This window comes from Brachycentrus maculatus, unplaced genomic scaffold (genome assembly GCF_059751285.1).
Source record: "Brachycentrus maculatus isolate JH-2025_06_01 unplaced genomic scaffold, ASM5975128v1 h1tg000475l, whole genome shotgun sequence".
Taxonomy (NCBI): domain Eukaryota; kingdom Metazoa; phylum Arthropoda; class Insecta; order Trichoptera; family Brachycentridae; genus Brachycentrus; species Brachycentrus maculatus.
In genome coordinates this window covers 1,230,145-1,248,806 of record NW_028281222.1, presented here as the reverse complement: position 1 = coordinate 1,248,806, position 18,662 = coordinate 1,230,145, and the positions used below count along the sequence as shown (strand labels likewise).

The following is an 18,662-nucleotide window of genomic DNA, read 5'->3' as shown; positions in this document are numbered from 1 at the left end:
CTTCTGACATTCTGTCTATATGTTCCTTCCATTATCGCCTTTGTTGTCGTCCCCACCTCACGATATCCTCCGTCTTACACATGCTCCGGATGTCAGTATTTCTTACTCGGTCTCACAATGTGTTTCCGGTTATGGATCGGAGAGTCTTCATCTCGGAGGTTCGATGTCTAGATTTCTTTCTGGAAGTATCTGCTCTTGCCTCAATCCCATAAGTGGCTATTGGTCGAACACATGTTTTGTATATTTTCATTTTACTTTCTATTCTCACGTGTTTGTTCCTCCACACCGAGTTCTTGAGGCATCCTGATATAACTGCAACTTAATTATATATTTTTTTAATGTTTTCTAGCAGGATTTGGGCCTCACACACAAATGTAAGAGGTTTCTGCTTAATAAAAGCTTTCCTCACCCCACCAAAGAAGTCTCTAGTGACTCTCGCATACTGTGTTTCGAGTTTGATCAATATACCTAGAAGTTTCAAGAATTTGAGTAGTGCGGCTGTCAACCATGTTGTCTGTATTTACAGTAAGGAATTTCTAGTACGCTATTCATTCTTTAGCCTAGATCTATGATATTAAATTTTAATAGGAAATAAATATTAGTGAAAACATTAGCAGTATATAAGTCATGCAGCCTCTCAGTCAAGTATAGGAAAGCTCTCTGAACTCTAAATGCTGAAGAACTAAACTTCGAAGCGAAGAAAATAGTTAGTAATTATTCTTACCTGAAAATCTACTATCCCGTTTCTCCCTAATCTTGTGTCCGCTCCACAAATCAGTCCTCTGATGAGATCTTTGGCCTCTTCCGACACCTACAATGAGAGTTCAATAAGTTAAACAAAAAAATTATGTGCATATACTGTGGTTTCTAGTTGAACACCTACTTAAATTAACAGAAGGGAAGCAAGATGAAAGCGGATTACTTTTAACACAGATTTATTCAGTTCTAGAAAATGACAGTCAAGAATAATTAAGAATGATCGCGTGATTCTAATGTAAGCGCAGTTGGAGAAGGGCGTGTCGATCACTGGACGAGCAGTAGCGGAATGTGACGCCCTGGTTTTTGTTCGGACCGAGCTCGGCTTCGTTCTGCATTTCTTGCTTGCGTGTTCGAATATGTTCGTTCGTTCGATTATGTTGTGGGTTGCCACAATACTATTTCTGTATAATGTCCAATGTAAAAATCATCATCATGCTGAGCCGCGATTGTTGCGAGGTATGATGGATAATCCTGAAATTATCCGGAGCATTGGTCTGTATGTTCCCGATAGTTACCTAAGACAGCGTCGGCATAGATTGTTTCCCATTCCTATATACAGGACCAACCTGCCGATGGTTATGCCTGTAGGAAGAGCTACCGCTATGCTGAACAATATGACGCCGGATATTCATCTGTTCCATGTGTCTGAGGGGGTATTCCGAAGCGGGATTCTTCTACATCTTTAGCAATATTATTCTTTATTCTTTATTTTATATTTTATTTTAATGTTTTTTAATGTTTAATAAGAGTCTTCTTGCATACTTTTTAATTTATGTTTTTACTATATATGCATTAAATGTGAGTTTGTAATGTATATATTCATTATTATTGAATAAATTTAATTTAATTTAATTTAATTGAAAATTGAAAGCGCCGCATGCGGCTCGCGAGTCGCGGTTTGCTGACCACTGGTTTAGACCATAAACAAAAACAAGTGAAGTAAACAAAACATACCTCCATTGCTAACGAGTCGTTTGGTGGAAAGTCAAAACTATGTCGGTGGTTCATTATTTTTCCATACGTTTCTACGAGGGACTCCGCATAGAAAGGGGTCTCTCCATACAGCATTTCGTACATACACACACCTGGAATTTGAAAAAAATATATATTAAACAAAACCAATTCTTTAACCATGATTGTCATAATTATTAGGCGATTTTTTTTAACAACATTTTAAATGTGTCCTAATAGATGTCTCTAGTGAAGTTCTAGTGATTCAAGAATAATGTTTCTGAATTGGTTCATATATATAGAATTTCCAAGAATTTGAGTAGTACGGTTGTCAATAATGGGTAGAATTGGTGAATGTTACACGCGTGTAAAGTGATCACTTAAACCAGCCTATGACAGTCGTCAGCCCCGTAAATGCCATATTCTTCTTCATCTTTGATGAGATGTCAAAAAATAGTATTATTTTTTTTTTTTTTAACTTAGTACCTACTTAGGATGATATTATGAATACGCTTTGTTGAGTTGGCTTGCATTTGACATTATTTATGAACGATTCACCTGTACTAGAGTAAAAAAAATAAATCTTCAAATGATAATAAAGTCATACTAAAGAAGAAAAACAGTAAAAGGCGAGCTTTAAGTCAACTTTTTTGCAATATCCTCCATTAAAGTCTATTTAAAACCGTAAAATAACCTCGTACATATATATTAAACACTTCAAGCCAATATTTTCTATGGAATAAAACTAAAACTGAGCTTGTAAAGCTAAGCGTAAAATATCATCAATTTAAGGGAAAAAAAAGTATTTTTCACATAATGAGTGTCTCAAAACCACGTTTCATTGTAAACATAGGCCAAACTCATTCTGAATTAGTCCACATATATTTTTTTAGAAGAGAGTTCAAATTGATTTTTTTCTAACCCTCATCCGCACCCAATGGTGCATAGGGCACTGCATCATATAGAAGCAGTGTTGTCTTGCTCTTTAAATACACAAAGGAAAGGTGATTAGCCTTCAGCTTCAGGTACCAGTCCAGGGTTATATTGAATAAATATTAAACAGAAAAATCACTAATATTCATTTTGACCCTCTTGGGAATCGAACGCGGGACCTCCAGCATGGTAGCCTAGCGCGCTAAACAATACACTATGGAGGCGGACAAGTTGAGTTAGCTATATATCTAAAACGTAATTATGGGGACTGACCAGAACCATTTTGTCGTAATGTAAAACGTTATGCGAGCATTCGTATAATGATCAATTGCAACCTCAGAGGTTGCAATTGATCATTATATGAAATCATGAAAAATGTTAATGTCAAGAATAAATGTTCAACTTACTTGGTAATCCGCGTTTATTTTTGCACAAAAGATTTTTCATTACAATTTGACTTGAAATTTACAGATGCTTCTACTCTACACTGATATTCACAAAACTATATTAATAAAATAAAACTTTGGTTACAACGAGACACAGAGGTAGGACGTATCGACAGTCACAATGCAGTGGCGGTGGCGAAAGAGAGGACGTACTCTGCTTCGCTTTGGCTTATAAGGACTTGGTAACGTCACTCTGTATGTTCGTAAACGCGTGGGGCACTCACCACAACAGTACAGCGGGCCAAGCGCTCCATCCATAGTTTCGGATGCTCACCGCAAGCGATGTTACGTTACGACAAAATGTGGAGGCCAGTCCCTGCCATAATAATAAATTGTAAAGCTCACCTAAAGACCACCAGTCACATTCGGGCCCATATTTTCCTTGGCCGTCCTCCATCGCCTGGAAATTAATAATTATTATACCGGACTTTCTATTCTCACTATATTCTCTATGTTAACCTTCCCCTCCCGGTGATATGTATTTACTACAACTCGATTTTTCAAATGAGAATATCAATATAAAATATAAAATAGATACGGGTTTAGAATTTTTGTATTCCAGAAAAATATAACAACCAATTGTAATTTTTTCCACATGAATTTCATTTGACCAGCAACCGGGTTTTGTCTTAACCAACATCATCAGACTGGTGTAGTTTTTGTATTCCTTCATAATATAATTATGTATTACACGAAAGTATTATAATATAAAGTTATTAATTTGCAGCGACGGAAATAAATAATTTGTGAAAAAAAACGGGAATAAAATCACCAATACACAAACGTTTCTGTGTGTGCGCGTGTAGCGTGCTTTATAAGTATACACGCATGTCCTAATGTGTTTACTCCGCGAGTAGTGAGCAGATCGTCTTACGTGGCGGTCGTGTCGCTACGCTAGCTACTGCAAAAAATTGCAATGTATTTTTTTTGTATTTTTCAGATAATTACCAGAGCTAACATTACAAAATTATTACATTTCAATTTAAACTATGGTAAATAAAAGCAACATTTAAGAATATTCAAAATTTTCCCGTTTTAAACCACATTTTCATATGGTGTACAAAATACATATGACCGGTGGTATAATTTTGAAATTTTTCAGATACTTCAACTACAGTCAATAAAAGCAACATTTAGGAATATTAGCATATTTCTCGTTTTTAAACCACATTTTCATACGGTGTACAAAATACATATCACCGGTGCACGCGAGAAGTTTTAGCACCGTAAGGGAAGGGTTAATATAGCGGGCGCACAACGACATACCCTCAGGATCTCCGGAGAGATGTAATCGGGAGTTCCCACTGCCACGTTGGACTGGACGGATCCGTCGTCACCGAGCCGCAGGCAGGAGCCAAAGTCGGCGAGTCGGATGTGGCCGTTGGCGTCCAGCAGCACGTTGTCCGGCTTGATATCTCTGCAAAAGATTGTCCCATGTGAACTCATAATTCAAATCATAGAACTAAAATCATACACATAAGTAACTTTCATTGCTAACTTAAAATCTGATATAATAGTAAAATCAAAAAAATAATTCTTCTTCAACCTTTAAACCCTTATCCGCACCCAATGGTGCATAGGGCACTGCATCATATAAACGCAGTGTTATCTTGATCGTTAACACACAAAGGGAAGGTGATCAGCCCTTCGCTTCAGGTACCAGTCCAGGGTAATATTGAATAAATATTACAGTGAAAAAAATCACTTACATTTATTTGAACCCCCCTATTTTTATTTGATTATAAGAAATAGCGGTATTCCCCAAGTAAAATTTAAATAAAAAATTAGAATCATGCCTTTGACCGGTTCCCAGTTTAGGCCTACCGTGTCTCGGGCAAGGAGTTTGTATTGCATTGATGAGTCCGAGTGCTGCTTGGGCAAATCGTATTACAACTTCTTGGTATTGATTTGCCTGAGGCAAATATATTTATGTATTTGTTTTTATGGTTAACCCAATAACATAGTTATTAGTAATTATTTTATTGTCAATACTGAAACAAAGTTATATTTTATTATAATTTATATTTGAAGCACTAACTTTGTGATCTTCCATTTTATAATCAAAACGAAACATTGTTTTAAAATCACAATAAATATTTTATTATAACTTAATTATAATGTCCGCCTCCGTAGTGTAATGGTCAGCACGTTCTGCTACCGTTCTGTAGGTCCCGGGTTCGATTCCCAAGGGGGTTAAAATAAATATAAGTGATTTTTTCACTGTTATATTTATTCAATATTACCCTGGACTGGTATCTGAAGCGGAGGGCTGATCACCTTTCCTTCATGCGTAAACGATCAAGATAACACTGCGTTTATATGACGCAGTGCCCTATGCAAAAAACCCTTATCCGCACCATTGGGGTGCGGATAAGGGTTTTATTTTTATTTTATTTAATTATAATGTCTACCGGTTTCCAAGCTAACCGCTTCTTTATTAAGACTGATCAATACTAAAACGCTATCTCTACTTAACAATATTCAAAATATTTTGACAGCTAGGCAAATGAGCCTAGGTAGATTTCAAGTGGCTTTATTATTATTTTTTTGTGTTGATTATTTTATTGTTTTATTGTCAATTCAAGTATCCAATAGATATTAGGGTCTAATACAAATTATGGTATCCAATGTGTCTGGAAGACGGAGTGAGAAGCGAAACAGCTCTCTGTACCTGTGGACATATCTCAGTTGGTGTATGCTGTGAACGGCGAGGATCATCTCGGCTATGTAGAATCGGGCCATGTCTTCCGGCAACCGGTCCTCAAACTTGGACAGCAGCGTCAGCAGGTCTCCGCCGCAGTAGTAGTCCATCACCAGATACTGGAAATCATCCATACAATGTTACAAAGGTATCTTATGGTGGGGACTGACCAGTCATTTCGTCGCAATGTAACAGGTTACGATGCGAGCATTCGTATAGTCAGTACAGCGAGCCGAGCCCGTTCCGAGTACTCCATCCGATTTTCGGATGCTCGCCGCAAATGTTACATTACAACAAAATGCTCCGGTCAGTCCTCACCTTAAAACTAAAAGCTCCAAAAGCCTTTTTTTTGTATTTTGTATACAAATTCAAATGTATACTAATTGAATTTTTGGGTAATATATCCAAAATAAAACACGATTTTAGGATTGAATTCTACATTTATTTATGTCTTTATTTATATCTTGATATTTCTTTTTAACACATTGTATTATATTTTTTAACTTTAAAAACGTTCTCCTGAAAAATCAAGTATTTTGATTTATGACGTTCTTGAAAGGAGTGAGCGATATATGTGTTTGATAATGTCCTAAGAAGACGAAACGCGTCACGTATTAATATATACATAAATAAATGTAGAATTCAATACAAAAAACCGTGTTTTATTTTGGATACATTGCCCAACAATTTAATATGAAATTCTACCAACTGTCTGCAGTTTCAATAAATATTTATACAAATTCCCGCAATAAACTGATGGTGGCATCGGCCGTGTGGCATGTTGTGCTATCTAGTTGAAAAAAATAAACGACAAATACTTAAGAATATAATATAGAAGTGACAGCATCTCACCAAGTTGCTGTCATCCTGGAAGGCATAGTGCAGGTTCGTGATCCATCTCCTGTCACCAAACACCAGCACATCTCTCTCCTCCTGAAAGCACGCTGTCTCCGCTCGCTGAAAGTCAAACAATAAAAATTAAAAACATTTTTTTTAAATTATCAACTGCTGCTGTCATTATGTCAACAAAAAGTGCAATCTACCATCGAAAACACAACATGCATCAATTTTTATACAGAAAGATTTGTATAAGAATACAATGATAATTTATTTGATTAGTATATGACGTATATGAAAAAAGTGTTTTTAAAAGTTTTTTTTTTAAAGACTTTTTTTTATTTTTAGAAAAGAGAAATATTTTTGTTTTTATTATTTCCAAAAATACTTAAATTTTATACTATTTCTGTTAGCCTAAGCGGCTCATTATTAGAAATAGGTACCAAATTGTAGTAGAGTGGGTTTAAACCGAGAAACTCTAACTCAAGAGTCCGCGACACTAACCTCGGGACCACAACCCGACAAGATAACATCCTTATAAACAATTGCTAAAAATTTCGATGCATTAAACATGGTATGTTATATATGTTTTTGCTTTATATTAACTTTTACAATAAATCAATATTAAATAAACTCTGTTTTTTCTTTGTTGTATGTACCTTAAAAATTTCTTGATTTGGAAGGTGTACCATGAACAAAAAGAGTTTGCGGAACACTGTCCTAGGTGACGTTGTCCATGACAGAAGGAACTACAACCTGAGGACGAGGAGAGCTGACCCCCACAGTCTACAAAGAAGATAAGTTGGGATGTGGCCAGGAAGAAGATTAATGTCCGAGTGTGTTTACCTTCAGCATCTCCCACTTGTTGAGAATCTTCATGGCGTAGACCTTATCGCTGCCGGCCATTCGCACCACGCACACTTCTCCAAAGGCTCCCCGCCCGATGACCTTTATGACTTCAAAGTCATCCCGAGACAGCCGCAAGGACTTGATGGATTGTGCCACGGGTTTCACTGCAAATAAACAAAAATATATTACTTATTAATTAGAAATAATTGGCAGCAAGAACTTCTTTTTCTTCTTCTTGGTGTAGGCCTTGTGGCCTGTTTTCAAGAGGGATAATCCTCCTGCGATGTCGATTCCCAGCTGTCAATCTCTTTGGTGGTCTGTCCGGGAATCCAGTGCAGTGCAATGTGGGGGAGTCTGGATGGTTCCATTCTCCTCACATGTGCATACCATTGCCTCCTTCGTTGCCTTCCCCACCTAACGACGTCTTCCATCTCGCATATTTCCCTTATCCTAGTGTTCTTTATTCCATCCCATGGATCAGTGGCGGACCTTCCCTAGAAGCCCAAAAGCCCGGGTTGCCTAATAAATCCACATAAAGATGACTAAATCTGGACCAAATGATTAAAAATACACAATTAATGTATGCCTGTTTTTAAATTATCGCGCGCTTTTTCGTACTACCCGAGATAGCAGAGTGTAAACACTCGGCTTTCGCCCCGTCTATTCAGGTGCAGGCGATACAAGATTAGCCATCTCGCTCGCTCTCATTGGCTTCAATTTGGGCTTCTGGTTCCGGCAATATGTCTTATATTTTTGCTTAAAAAATATAACTCTAACCATAAAATAGTAGGTACATATATGGCATTTTGTATGAAAATGGAAGCCAGCTTCTATTGGCCTGAACCTAGCAACACACCTGCTGCACAATTTGCAATCGTATCGAACGTATTTCATAATGGTTATCTGTCAAACTATTGTCAACGACTTTTACGCCTTTGTAGAGTCGATTATTACATATTAATTATTTGCTTTATCTACACTTAGTACATATTTATTTATTATGGGAAATTATCTAATTATTTCCTTACGTATTCATACGTCATAATGAGTTCGAAAATGGCCGATGTCGTTCCTTGTGGCGATTTAAAGTGTGTGAAGGAATTAATTCATAATGTAGAGGTTAGCGCTTTGAATTTTACTAAAAAAAAGAAATGATAACATCTCAAAGACCTACTTTCGATTTAAAAATATCGCAAACGGTTAAATTTCAATGGAAGTTTAATCGTACAGTACAGTTCAACAGTACAAAAAGATCCGCTTATTACGATAAATTTTGCAATAAAAAATACCACACATTTCTGCTACTCGTTGGACGTACTGTAAATATTATATTTGAACAAAAAAATAATCTAATAGACTTATTTAGTGAAATGGCTGACAATCCTCAGCAATGGGAAGGCGATACAAATTTGTCGGTTGGAATCTTTTTATAATTCTTTAAAATCTTTTACTTTTAATTTTTTCTTACAAGTATTTCACATTATATGAAAAAAAACGATAGTTTATATAATATCATACACAAATTGCAACCGACGTGGGTTACTGCAGCAATAAGATAAAAGATTTTCAAAACTGGTTAAGTACGGATTTTCAATCGCAATTTTATCAAATATATGTCGTTGCATCTCAAAATAATACTGCCCCTCGCTTAAGACAAAATGTTTTGTGTGCTCGTACGGAATACAAAAGAATTTTCATCCAAATTATTGATAACATATTTTCCGAAATTAATATTCTGAAATATTCAAACTTCATTTTTTTCAATTGCTCAACAACAAGCTTTACGACAGTATAAACTGAATTTTCCAAATGACGAATTAGAATCTCTAGAATTTTACTGCGGTATTCATTTCGATAAACAATCATTAAAAAATCAATTAATATGTCTGTACTCTTCTTCGGAATTGAAGGATTTTAATGTATTTCAGCTTATAAATTTTATCAAGGAAAATAGTATTGAAGACGTATTTTCAGAGTTGCTAAGGTTAACTCGTTTGGTGGTCACTATACCAGCTAGAAGTGCTTCAGCAGAACGCTCATTTTCAGCTTTAAAACGAATACACACGTACTTAAGAAATACACAAGGACAAAATCGCCTTTCCGAACTCTCTATGATTGCCATAGAAAAAAAACTATTAGTAGATCTCAAACATTTAGCGTCTTTTTATGAGGAAATAATAAAATCGTTTTTGAAAAAAGATAGGCGGTTCGCTTTAGAATACAAATGAAAATGTTTCAGTACGTTGCGGGGCTATTTTTCCCTAATTTTAAATATGCACATATTCCTATTCTATAACATTAAAGCAAATTTATTTGTAAGACAAATACTTCTCGAAAGCCTTCATTCACAATTCATAATAAGGTTTGAGCAAATATGTTTTTTTAAGTTTTTAAAAAAAAAATCCTATCCACAATCTACGAAATTGATATACATACCAAATATACTTTATCAAGCATTATTGTGGATTATGGATTCCGATGGTTATTATTAAACACTATGCATGCCATTTTATGGTGATGGTCGATATCTGAGGAAGATATTTTATTATAGTGAACATTTTATTTATTTCAAGGTGATGGCTATCCCTTACAAAAGTTACATAGATGCATAATTTTTACAATGATTACAATACATTGTTTATATTTATAATACTTTCTGGGTGCTCACTATACTGGGAATTATATTAGGTGAAGAAATTATAGGTTCATCATGTATTCACGAATGTGAAAAATAATGGGCTTGCCTTACTGGTAAACCCTAGGCACGCCACTGCCATGGATTCTTGTCAGATATGCTTCTTAGAGTCTTCATTTCTGACGCAGTGAGCACGTTTTTTGTGAATACAGTGTCCGCTAAAGAACTTCATTTAATAAAATGAAATTGCTCTTCTGAAATGATGAGAATGATCAAATGCTACGTGTGGTTCGTTTTGACGTATGGATATAGAACAGACTGGAAGCATTCGAAATGTGGCTCCATTGACAAATCGCTCAATCCTTTCAAGAACGTCATAAATCAAAAAACTTGATTTTTCAGGAGAACGTTTTTAAAGTTTAAAAACATAATACAATGTATTAAAAATTAATATCAAGCCACTTATAAAACTTTTTATTGTGCAACAGATCTTTTTAGGTAAAACCTGAAGGTTTTTTTCTCTATTTGAAAAATATTTAGTATATTTAAAATAATAATTAAACAATACCTTTTCTTCAAAATGCAAAAACAACACTTTCTGCCCTGTAGCGGGTAAATATTAAGTTAAAAATATGCTTCTTTTGCTGGGACATAGTACATTTTGTGGGCATTCCGAAAACACGCACAACTGAAAATTGACAATTTTTTATTTATGACGTTCTTGAAAGGAGTGAGCGAAATGCTCAGAATTCCCTGGACAGACATGGTTACCAATACCGAAGTCCTAAGGCGAGCTAGCTTCTTCTTTTTCGTGTCTGGAGATTTGGAAAAAGAATAGGTTGTAGAAATTTGAGAAATAAATGATTGTTACCAAAGTCTATAAAATCGGTGACCGTCTTCTCTCTGCGGAGGCTGGAGTTGCAGCACTCGTCGTAGAGCACCAGCAGCACATCGATGAGGGTTTCCACACTGAAACTGTGGCCCCGACCCTGCAAAACCATTTAGGCAATTTTGGCTGAATCATTCAGAGAACAAAAAACTAACTGGTCGAACGATACAATATATTAAAATCAGATGTATTTTAGATGTTTAAATGGTGCGATATAAGGAAAGAATCCAAGGCTGACAATAAGCATTGTTGATAAAATTAAGAAAGGTGTGTTGATATGGTTTGAAGAAAGAACAGTAGAATAAATTTATGAGGCGAATGTGGTTGGCAACAGAAGCAGAAGAAGACCAAGAAAAACTTCAGACACCTTCGTGAAATATAACAATGAAAACTTGGCATGATCAAGTAGTTCAAATACTTGGTGGCGGTCAGGTCTGGAGTTGGAACAATCAGCGTGTATGTACGGGGAAATGCATAAATTTGGAAAACGCAAAGATTGATAAAATTGTGTAATTTTAATAATCTTCGTATAAAAACAGATTGGTGTGACGATCTATTCTATGGTTAGTAAATGTGTTGGATTTATTTATTTTATTTAAAGCTCCTTGTTGTAAATTTTGACCCTCATCCGATATCTCCCTTTGTAGAGTCCCATTTCAGTCAGTTTCTTATGTAGCTATAATATGAATAAACATTGAGGGAGAACTCGCTTGCAATTAGTGTGCGATTGGCAGAGCTAGAAACCGGTCGTCGTCTCTACGCTTTTTCTTTCTCGTGTCTTTACATTTCATATCAAGAATGATATATCTATATATCATTCTTTTTTTACATTTTTTTCATAATAAAATATTTATTTCAAAGAAAAACTCACTTTTTCAATACAAAAACGGTGTATTGAGACAATAAAATCAATTACCTCACGTGTTACCTGGGTTTTAAGAAAATTAAGTTGTTATTAATCATATATTGGACCTTAAGAAACATGATTTGGACAAACCTGTATCGGACCTCCCAGGAACAGCCCCTCCAGCTGCTTGAGGCGCCGAGATCCATTTACTCCTGGAAATAAAAGTATAAACCATCAATCAGATGTTACATAACGCATTCATCAAACACGTCACATGCAAAAACTAAATAAATAACTACACATGTCGCTCACTCCTATCAAGAACATCATAAATCAAAAAACTTGATTTTTCAGAAGAACGTTTTTAAAGTTTAAAAATATAACATAATGTATTAATAATAAATATCAAGCCACTTATTGAACTTTTTACTGTGCAACAGATTTTTTAGGTAAAACCTGAATGTTTTTTCTCCATTTGAAAAATATTTAGTATGTTTAAAAAAATAATTAAACAATACCTTTTCTTCAAAATGAAAAAACAACACTTTCTGCCCTGTAACGGGTAAATATTAAATTAAAAATATGCCTCTTTTGCTGGGATATAGTACATTTTCTGGGCATTCTCAAAACATATACAACTGAAAATTGACAATTTTTGATTTATGACGTTCTTGAAAGGAGTGAGTTTTCATTGTTGAATGTCATGAAAGTATCTGAAGTTTTACTCCGTCTTCTTTTGCTTCTGCTACCAACCACATTTGCCACATAATTTTTTTTACTATCCTCTCTTCACTCATTCGATTCACATGCCCAAACCACCTCAACACACCTTTCTTAACCTTTCCAGGAGTATGTACATATGTAAATGAACGTCAGTGCGAATTTTCCTTAAAGGAGTATGGATGTTAATGAACGTCAAAGTCCACCTGTCAGTTGTATGATGTAACTTGTATAGCAATGACATCTGTGGATATTTGTGTGTAATTTTGTCATAATTAAAAATTATTTAGAAGAGGTTTTTTTTAAAATTATTTTAACATAATTTATTTCTTCATAATCTATCGATTTAATAAAAATAAAAAAATTCATGTAAAAAGAACCCACTCCCCAGAGAAAGTCGGACATCAATTTTTCCTACTCCTGGAAAGGTTAATTTTATCGATAATGCTAATCTCAACCATGCATTCTTTCCTTATGTCACATACAAGTGGTATATATAAACACAAACAGTCATTGGACTAGAAATAAGATGTATATTCATATAAATTCTAACTAAAAATAACTTTAACTTTGTGCCAACTTCAAAAATACTTCATTGTGTCTTTATAGATTACCTAACGATTATCATTTCTACTTCTCTTCACTGTCAACATCGTATAAAACCAATCTTATTCATAGCGAGATCTCAAACTGTGCGACTAGCAAAAATGGTCTGATTCATTTGTTTATATGTTATTGTTTGAATGGATCTAGATTCGACACCCAGGGGCTCTGTCAAAATTAATATTTAAAAAATATAATTTACATTTCAAGCACTAACTTTGTGATTTTCCATTTTATAATTAAAATGTAACTTCTATTTAAAATCACTATAAATATATTTTATTAAAACATAATTATGATGTCTACCGGATTCCAAGCTAACCGCTTCTTTATCAAGGCTGATTAATACAAAAACACTATCAACTAAACAATATTTAAAATATTTTGACGGTTAGGGAAAGAAGCTTGGGTAGATCTCAAGTGGCTTTATTTTTTTGTCGATTGGCAGTCACAGTCAAAAAGAATCAGGGATGATGAGTGATTGGAAAAATATTTAATAACAGACTTTTAGCAAAATCATTTACTTGTGTATTTATTTGTTGTACATTATTATTAATTGCCTTTTTAATTTCTAATATTTCTAAGTAATCTAATTTAAGTCCTCTATTGCACGTGTGTAATATATTTAGACCTTTATTTTTATCAAATGAGTTATTTATGACTGTGACTGCCAATCAACACAAAAAAATAAAGCCACTTGAGATCTACCTAAGCTTCTTTCCCTAGCCGTCAGAATATTTTGAATTTGTGTTTAAGTAGATAGTGTTTTAGTATAAATCAGTCTTGATAAAGAAGCGGTTAGCTTCGAAACCGGTAGACATTATAATTAAGTTATAATAAAATATTTAAAGTGATTTTAAAAACAAAGTTACATTTTAATTATAAAATGGAAAATCACAAAGTTAGTGCTTCAAATATAAATTATATAGATTTTTTCTTGAAGATTAGTTGCAAGCTGCCTGCATAATGATTCATAGTTTTAATTGTATTATTTATAAAATTTGTTAAATTTTTATTCTTCTTCTGGTTATAGATCCTCAGGATCTGTCTGTGCTATATTCCACCTTTTTGGAGGTCTGCCTGGGGTTCTACGTCCTTCAGGGTTTAATGTTTATTTTATATTACGCAAAGTACCAGAAGCATGGGAACAATCACCTTAAAATCGTAAGATTAACCTTTTGCCCGATTTGCCCGTACCAAGTATGAGCAGGAAAAAATGAACCTTAGCAGATTTTCCCGTACCTGGTATGGGTCTTTGTGGATTTGACCGTACCTTGTACAGCCACCCCGGCAAAGACAGATTCTGATTTTACCATAGTAACAGCGGTAGTAGTAGATTATAATGGATTTATGGGCTAGAAATACTAGATGGGCTGTATCTAAGTTCAGTTTTAAAAGTAGTTATAAATTCTCTCATTAAAAACATTTTAAAAAATTGTAAAATCTGGAAAATATTCTTATTTAATGCGTTACAATAATGCATTATTTCATTATCAGAAATTTTAAGAAAACCTCCGTTTTTCCAAGTAAAATCTTCATTAAAACTCAGTCAAAGGGCACAAAATCAAGTTGACACTACATCAACTCGATCCAGTGCTTTATGCCTCATGGGGTGCAAAATTTTTTATTTTATTTTTTAAATGAAATTTTCGAACCACTCATCAGTGGTACGATTCCGGGCTTCTTTTGCGGTCAAGAGATATAGATGCCATATATCACTTACTGCTTTCAACAACTTCATGTATCAAAAAACTTGATTTTTCAGGAGATCGTTTTTAAAGTTTAAAAATATAATAAAATGTATTAAAAATAAATATCAAGCCACTTATTGAACTTTTTACTATGCAACAGATCTTTTTAGGTAAAACCTGAATGTTTTTTCTCCATTAGAAAAATATTTAGTATATTTAAAAAAATAATCAAACAATACCTTTTCTTCAAAATGCAAAAACACTTTCCGCCCTGTAGCGGGTAAATATTAAGTTAAAAATATGCCAAATTTGCTGGGATATAGTACTTTTTCTGGACATTCCTAAAACATGCACAACTGAAAATTGACGATTTTTGATATTTGACGTTGTTGAAAGGAGTGAGCGATATATATAAAAAATTTAGGCAGGTTGAAGTTGGCTAGTAATTAATGACAAGGTCTCACCCGGCATGGTTCCGATGAGGGCTATGCAGCCCTTATCAGGCGCCGAGTCTTCCTCTTCAGACATTTATCCTCGTCCTCGTCTGCGTGTCGCGTAGGGGGCGCCGGCGCTCGCCGAACCGCGCTAGTCTGCCAACACGCCTTGCGAGTATGCACCTCACGCCTCGCACACTCGCGTCATCGGAGAGACTTCAGGAAGAGGAGGGCCCCCCTCTCGGGCAGGAAGAAGAGGAAAGAGTCGTGCCGGAATGCGGTCGCGGCGGTTTCAACATATTTAGTTCACGCGAGTCTTCATCGCATGAGGCTTGCGTATAATTCGGTAACTTCGATATCTGAAAGAAATATGTATAACATTAGCATTCTTTTTTAGGAGATGAAGACTCTCCGATCCATAACTGAAACACATTGCGAGACCGAGTAAGAAATACCGACATCCAGAGCATGTGTAAGACAGAGGACATCGTGAGGTGGGGACGACAACGAAGGCGATACTAGAAGGGACATTTAAACAGAATGTCAGAAGACAGACTTCCACGTATCGCCCTACAAGGCAACCCTGAAGGACGCAGACCCCCAGGCAGACCTCCGAAAAGATGGAAAGACAGCTGGGAGTCGACATCCCAAGAGTGACATGCGGAGGCACAAACAGATCCCTAGGATCTACAAAATGAAGAAGAAGATTCTTTTTTAACCCTTAGAGTGCAAACCGTCGATAGATGGACTCTCTATTAATGCGTATAAAGTGCGGAGCGTCGGAATACCGACTATTGCGCAATTTGATTTAGGTATCGACCTGTACGGGCGTGTCTTAGCGCGCGCATGTATAACGTTTTTAATAAGTTAATAACATTTATTAATAACCATTTAAAATTATTTCGCTGTGAATTTAACATTGATTTTAGTATTTTTTCAAGTAAAAGGTTTTTTTTCCAACTACAAAATGTTAAATTCGTCAACAAGTCGGCTGTCCAAACTCAAAACACAGTGAGGGACATTTTTTTGTAGTACATTTTTTTAGCATTTTTGGACTAAGTAGATTCTACTAATTCCAAAAATGCAAAAAAAACGCACTACAAAAAATGTCCCTTACTGTGTTTTAAGTTTGGACAGCCGAAGTGGTGATGATGAAAAGCAATTAGCAATTTATGCAAAATATGTGAAAATAATATATTATTAGATTAAAACCAATATTTTTAGCTTTTCCACTTTATTTTTATTTGACCAGCCACCGGGTTTCGTCGTTACCGACATCATCAGACTAGTGGGAGGCTATACAAATTGTTATGTTATATATAATAATAATAATAATAAAATTGGATAACTTATATAGCGCCATTTTCGTAAAAAAATACCTCAAGGGCGCTTCACGGTAAATGAATTGGGGAAAATATTATGGTGGAAATGATTTAGCAAACAAATGTGTTTTTAGTCTTTTTCTAAAGATCATCTCACTCTCACTATTTTAACCATTGGTGGAAGAGCATTCCACGCCGTCGGTCCTGCAACAGCAAAGGCACGCTCGCCAAATTTAGTGCGTTGGTTGCGAGCTGGTAAGATAACTTTGCCCATTGCAGATGTTGTAGCCGATCGAAGCGTTAGACGTCTATCAACCAATTCGTCTAACATAACAGTTATATATAACATAACAATTTGTATAGCCTCCCACTAGTCTGATGATGTCGGTAACGACGAAACCCGGTGGCTGGTCAAATAAAAATAAAGTGGAAAAGCTAAAAATATTGGTTTTAATCTGATAATATATTAAAAATGCAATTCCATCACGAAGTGTCAGTGGATAATATAAATCTATGTGAAAATAAGCTCAGCACTGTAAGAGTTAATAAATGTTTTACTTAGTAAATACCACTATTTCTTAAAATCTACTGTGACACGTGTTTCGATGCATTCCGCATCATTTAAGTAAAACATGAATTAAAAATGGATTGATTTTACCACAAAGTGACTGCCGAATCAATCAATGAAATTATCTTTCATTTCTATGTCCGTCTCCGTTGTGTAATGGTTAGCGTGTTTAGCCACATTACTGGAGGTCCCGGGTTTGATTTTCCGGAGGGGGTAAAAATAAATATTAGTGATTTTTCTTCTAACCCTTTTTTTTTAGATGGGAGGTGCATTTATTATTTACCTTGCTTATTATGTACACGGTTAATAGATCATTGTCTACCTCCGTAGTGTAGTGGTCAGCGCGCTCGGCTACCGTCCTAGAGGTCCCGGGTACGATTCCCAGGGGGGGGGTCAAATAAATATAAGTTTTTTTCACTCTAATATTTATTTAATATTACCCTAGACTGGTACCTGAAGCGGAGGGCTGATCACCTTTCCTTCATGGGTTAACGGTCAAGATAAAACTGCGTTTATACGATGCAGTGCCCTATGCACCATGGGGGTGGGGATAAGGGTTTGATGAGTGATGATTATGAATGGATCGTTAAGTGGATTTTTGTTTCTTCTAGCTAAATAAAGCTGTATTTTTTTTAATCTGTGTTGGGGAGAGCAGAGATAATCTACTGTGGACCAATCAGGAACTTCTCAGCATCTGCACATTGTCCTTCTAACCCTTATCCGCACCCAATGGTATGTTTTCTGAGAGTCAAGTATTTTGTGTATTTTATATCAACACTATTTAGCTGTCCCAATTTAAAACACAGTAAGGGACATTTTTTGTAGTACGTTTTTTTGCATTTTTGGACTAAGTAGACTCTACTTAGTCCAAAAATGCAAAAAAAACCTACTACAAAAAAATTTCCCTTACTGTGTTTTAAATTTGGACAGCCGTATTATTCTAGTTCTACTTATAATACCTATACCCTTTAATAATAATAATAAAACCCTTATCCGCACCCCAATGGTGCATAGGGCACTGTGTCATATAAACGCAGTGTTATCTTGATCGTTTACACATGAAGGAAGGGTGATCAGCCCTCCGCTTCAGGCAGCAGTCCATGGTAATATTGAATAAATATTACAGTGAAAAAATCACTTATATTTATTTTACCCCCCTTGGGAATCGAACCCGGGACCTCCAGAACGGTAGCCGAGTGTGCTGACCATTACACTACGGAGGCGGACCCTTTACTATGACCTAAATTATATTGTATACCCACACACAGGCCATGCCTTTGTGGGATCTTTTTTGTATCACTGCACTGCATCGTTTAGAAGCAGTGATATTATTTAATACGGGAAGGAAAGGTGATCAGCCTTGCGCTTTATAATAGCACCGGCCCAGGATCATATTAAATAAAAATTAGACTGAAAAATCACTAATATCTATTTTGACCCTCTTGGGAATCGAACCCGGGACCTCCAGCATAGTAGC

At 35.4% G+C, this 18,662-nt stretch overlaps 1 protein-coding gene across 7 annotated transcripts in view; it reads right to left on the bottom strand.

Annotated features, from left to right (window-relative positions):
• Positions 1-18,662, bottom strand: part of gek (serine/threonine-protein kinase gek) — a 93,033-nt gene that overhangs the window by 72,619 nt on the left and 1,752 nt on the right. For all 7 annotated transcript variants that reach the window (XM_088272065.1, XM_088272067.1, XM_088272068.1 and 4 more), the window contains exons 2-11: positions 15,326-15,654; positions 11,998-12,059; positions 10,983-11,100; positions 7,474-7,640; positions 6,643-6,747; positions 5,761-5,909; positions 4,356-4,506; positions 3,435-3,489; positions 1,714-1,844; positions 725-811 (exon numbers count right to left, since the gene is read on the bottom strand). In XM_088272065.1, coding sequence (XP_088128191.1) covers positions 725-811; positions 1,714-1,844; positions 3,435-3,489; positions 4,356-4,506; positions 5,761-5,909; positions 6,643-6,747; positions 7,474-7,640; positions 10,983-11,100; positions 11,998-12,059; positions 15,326-15,389 — 1,089 coding nt within the window. In that variant the 5' untranslated portion in view covers positions 15,390-15,654. The remainder of the gene's footprint in view (positions 1-724; positions 812-1,713; positions 1,845-3,434; positions 3,490-4,355; positions 4,507-5,760; positions 5,910-6,642; positions 6,748-7,473; positions 7,641-10,982; positions 11,101-11,997; positions 12,060-15,325; positions 15,655-18,662) is intronic.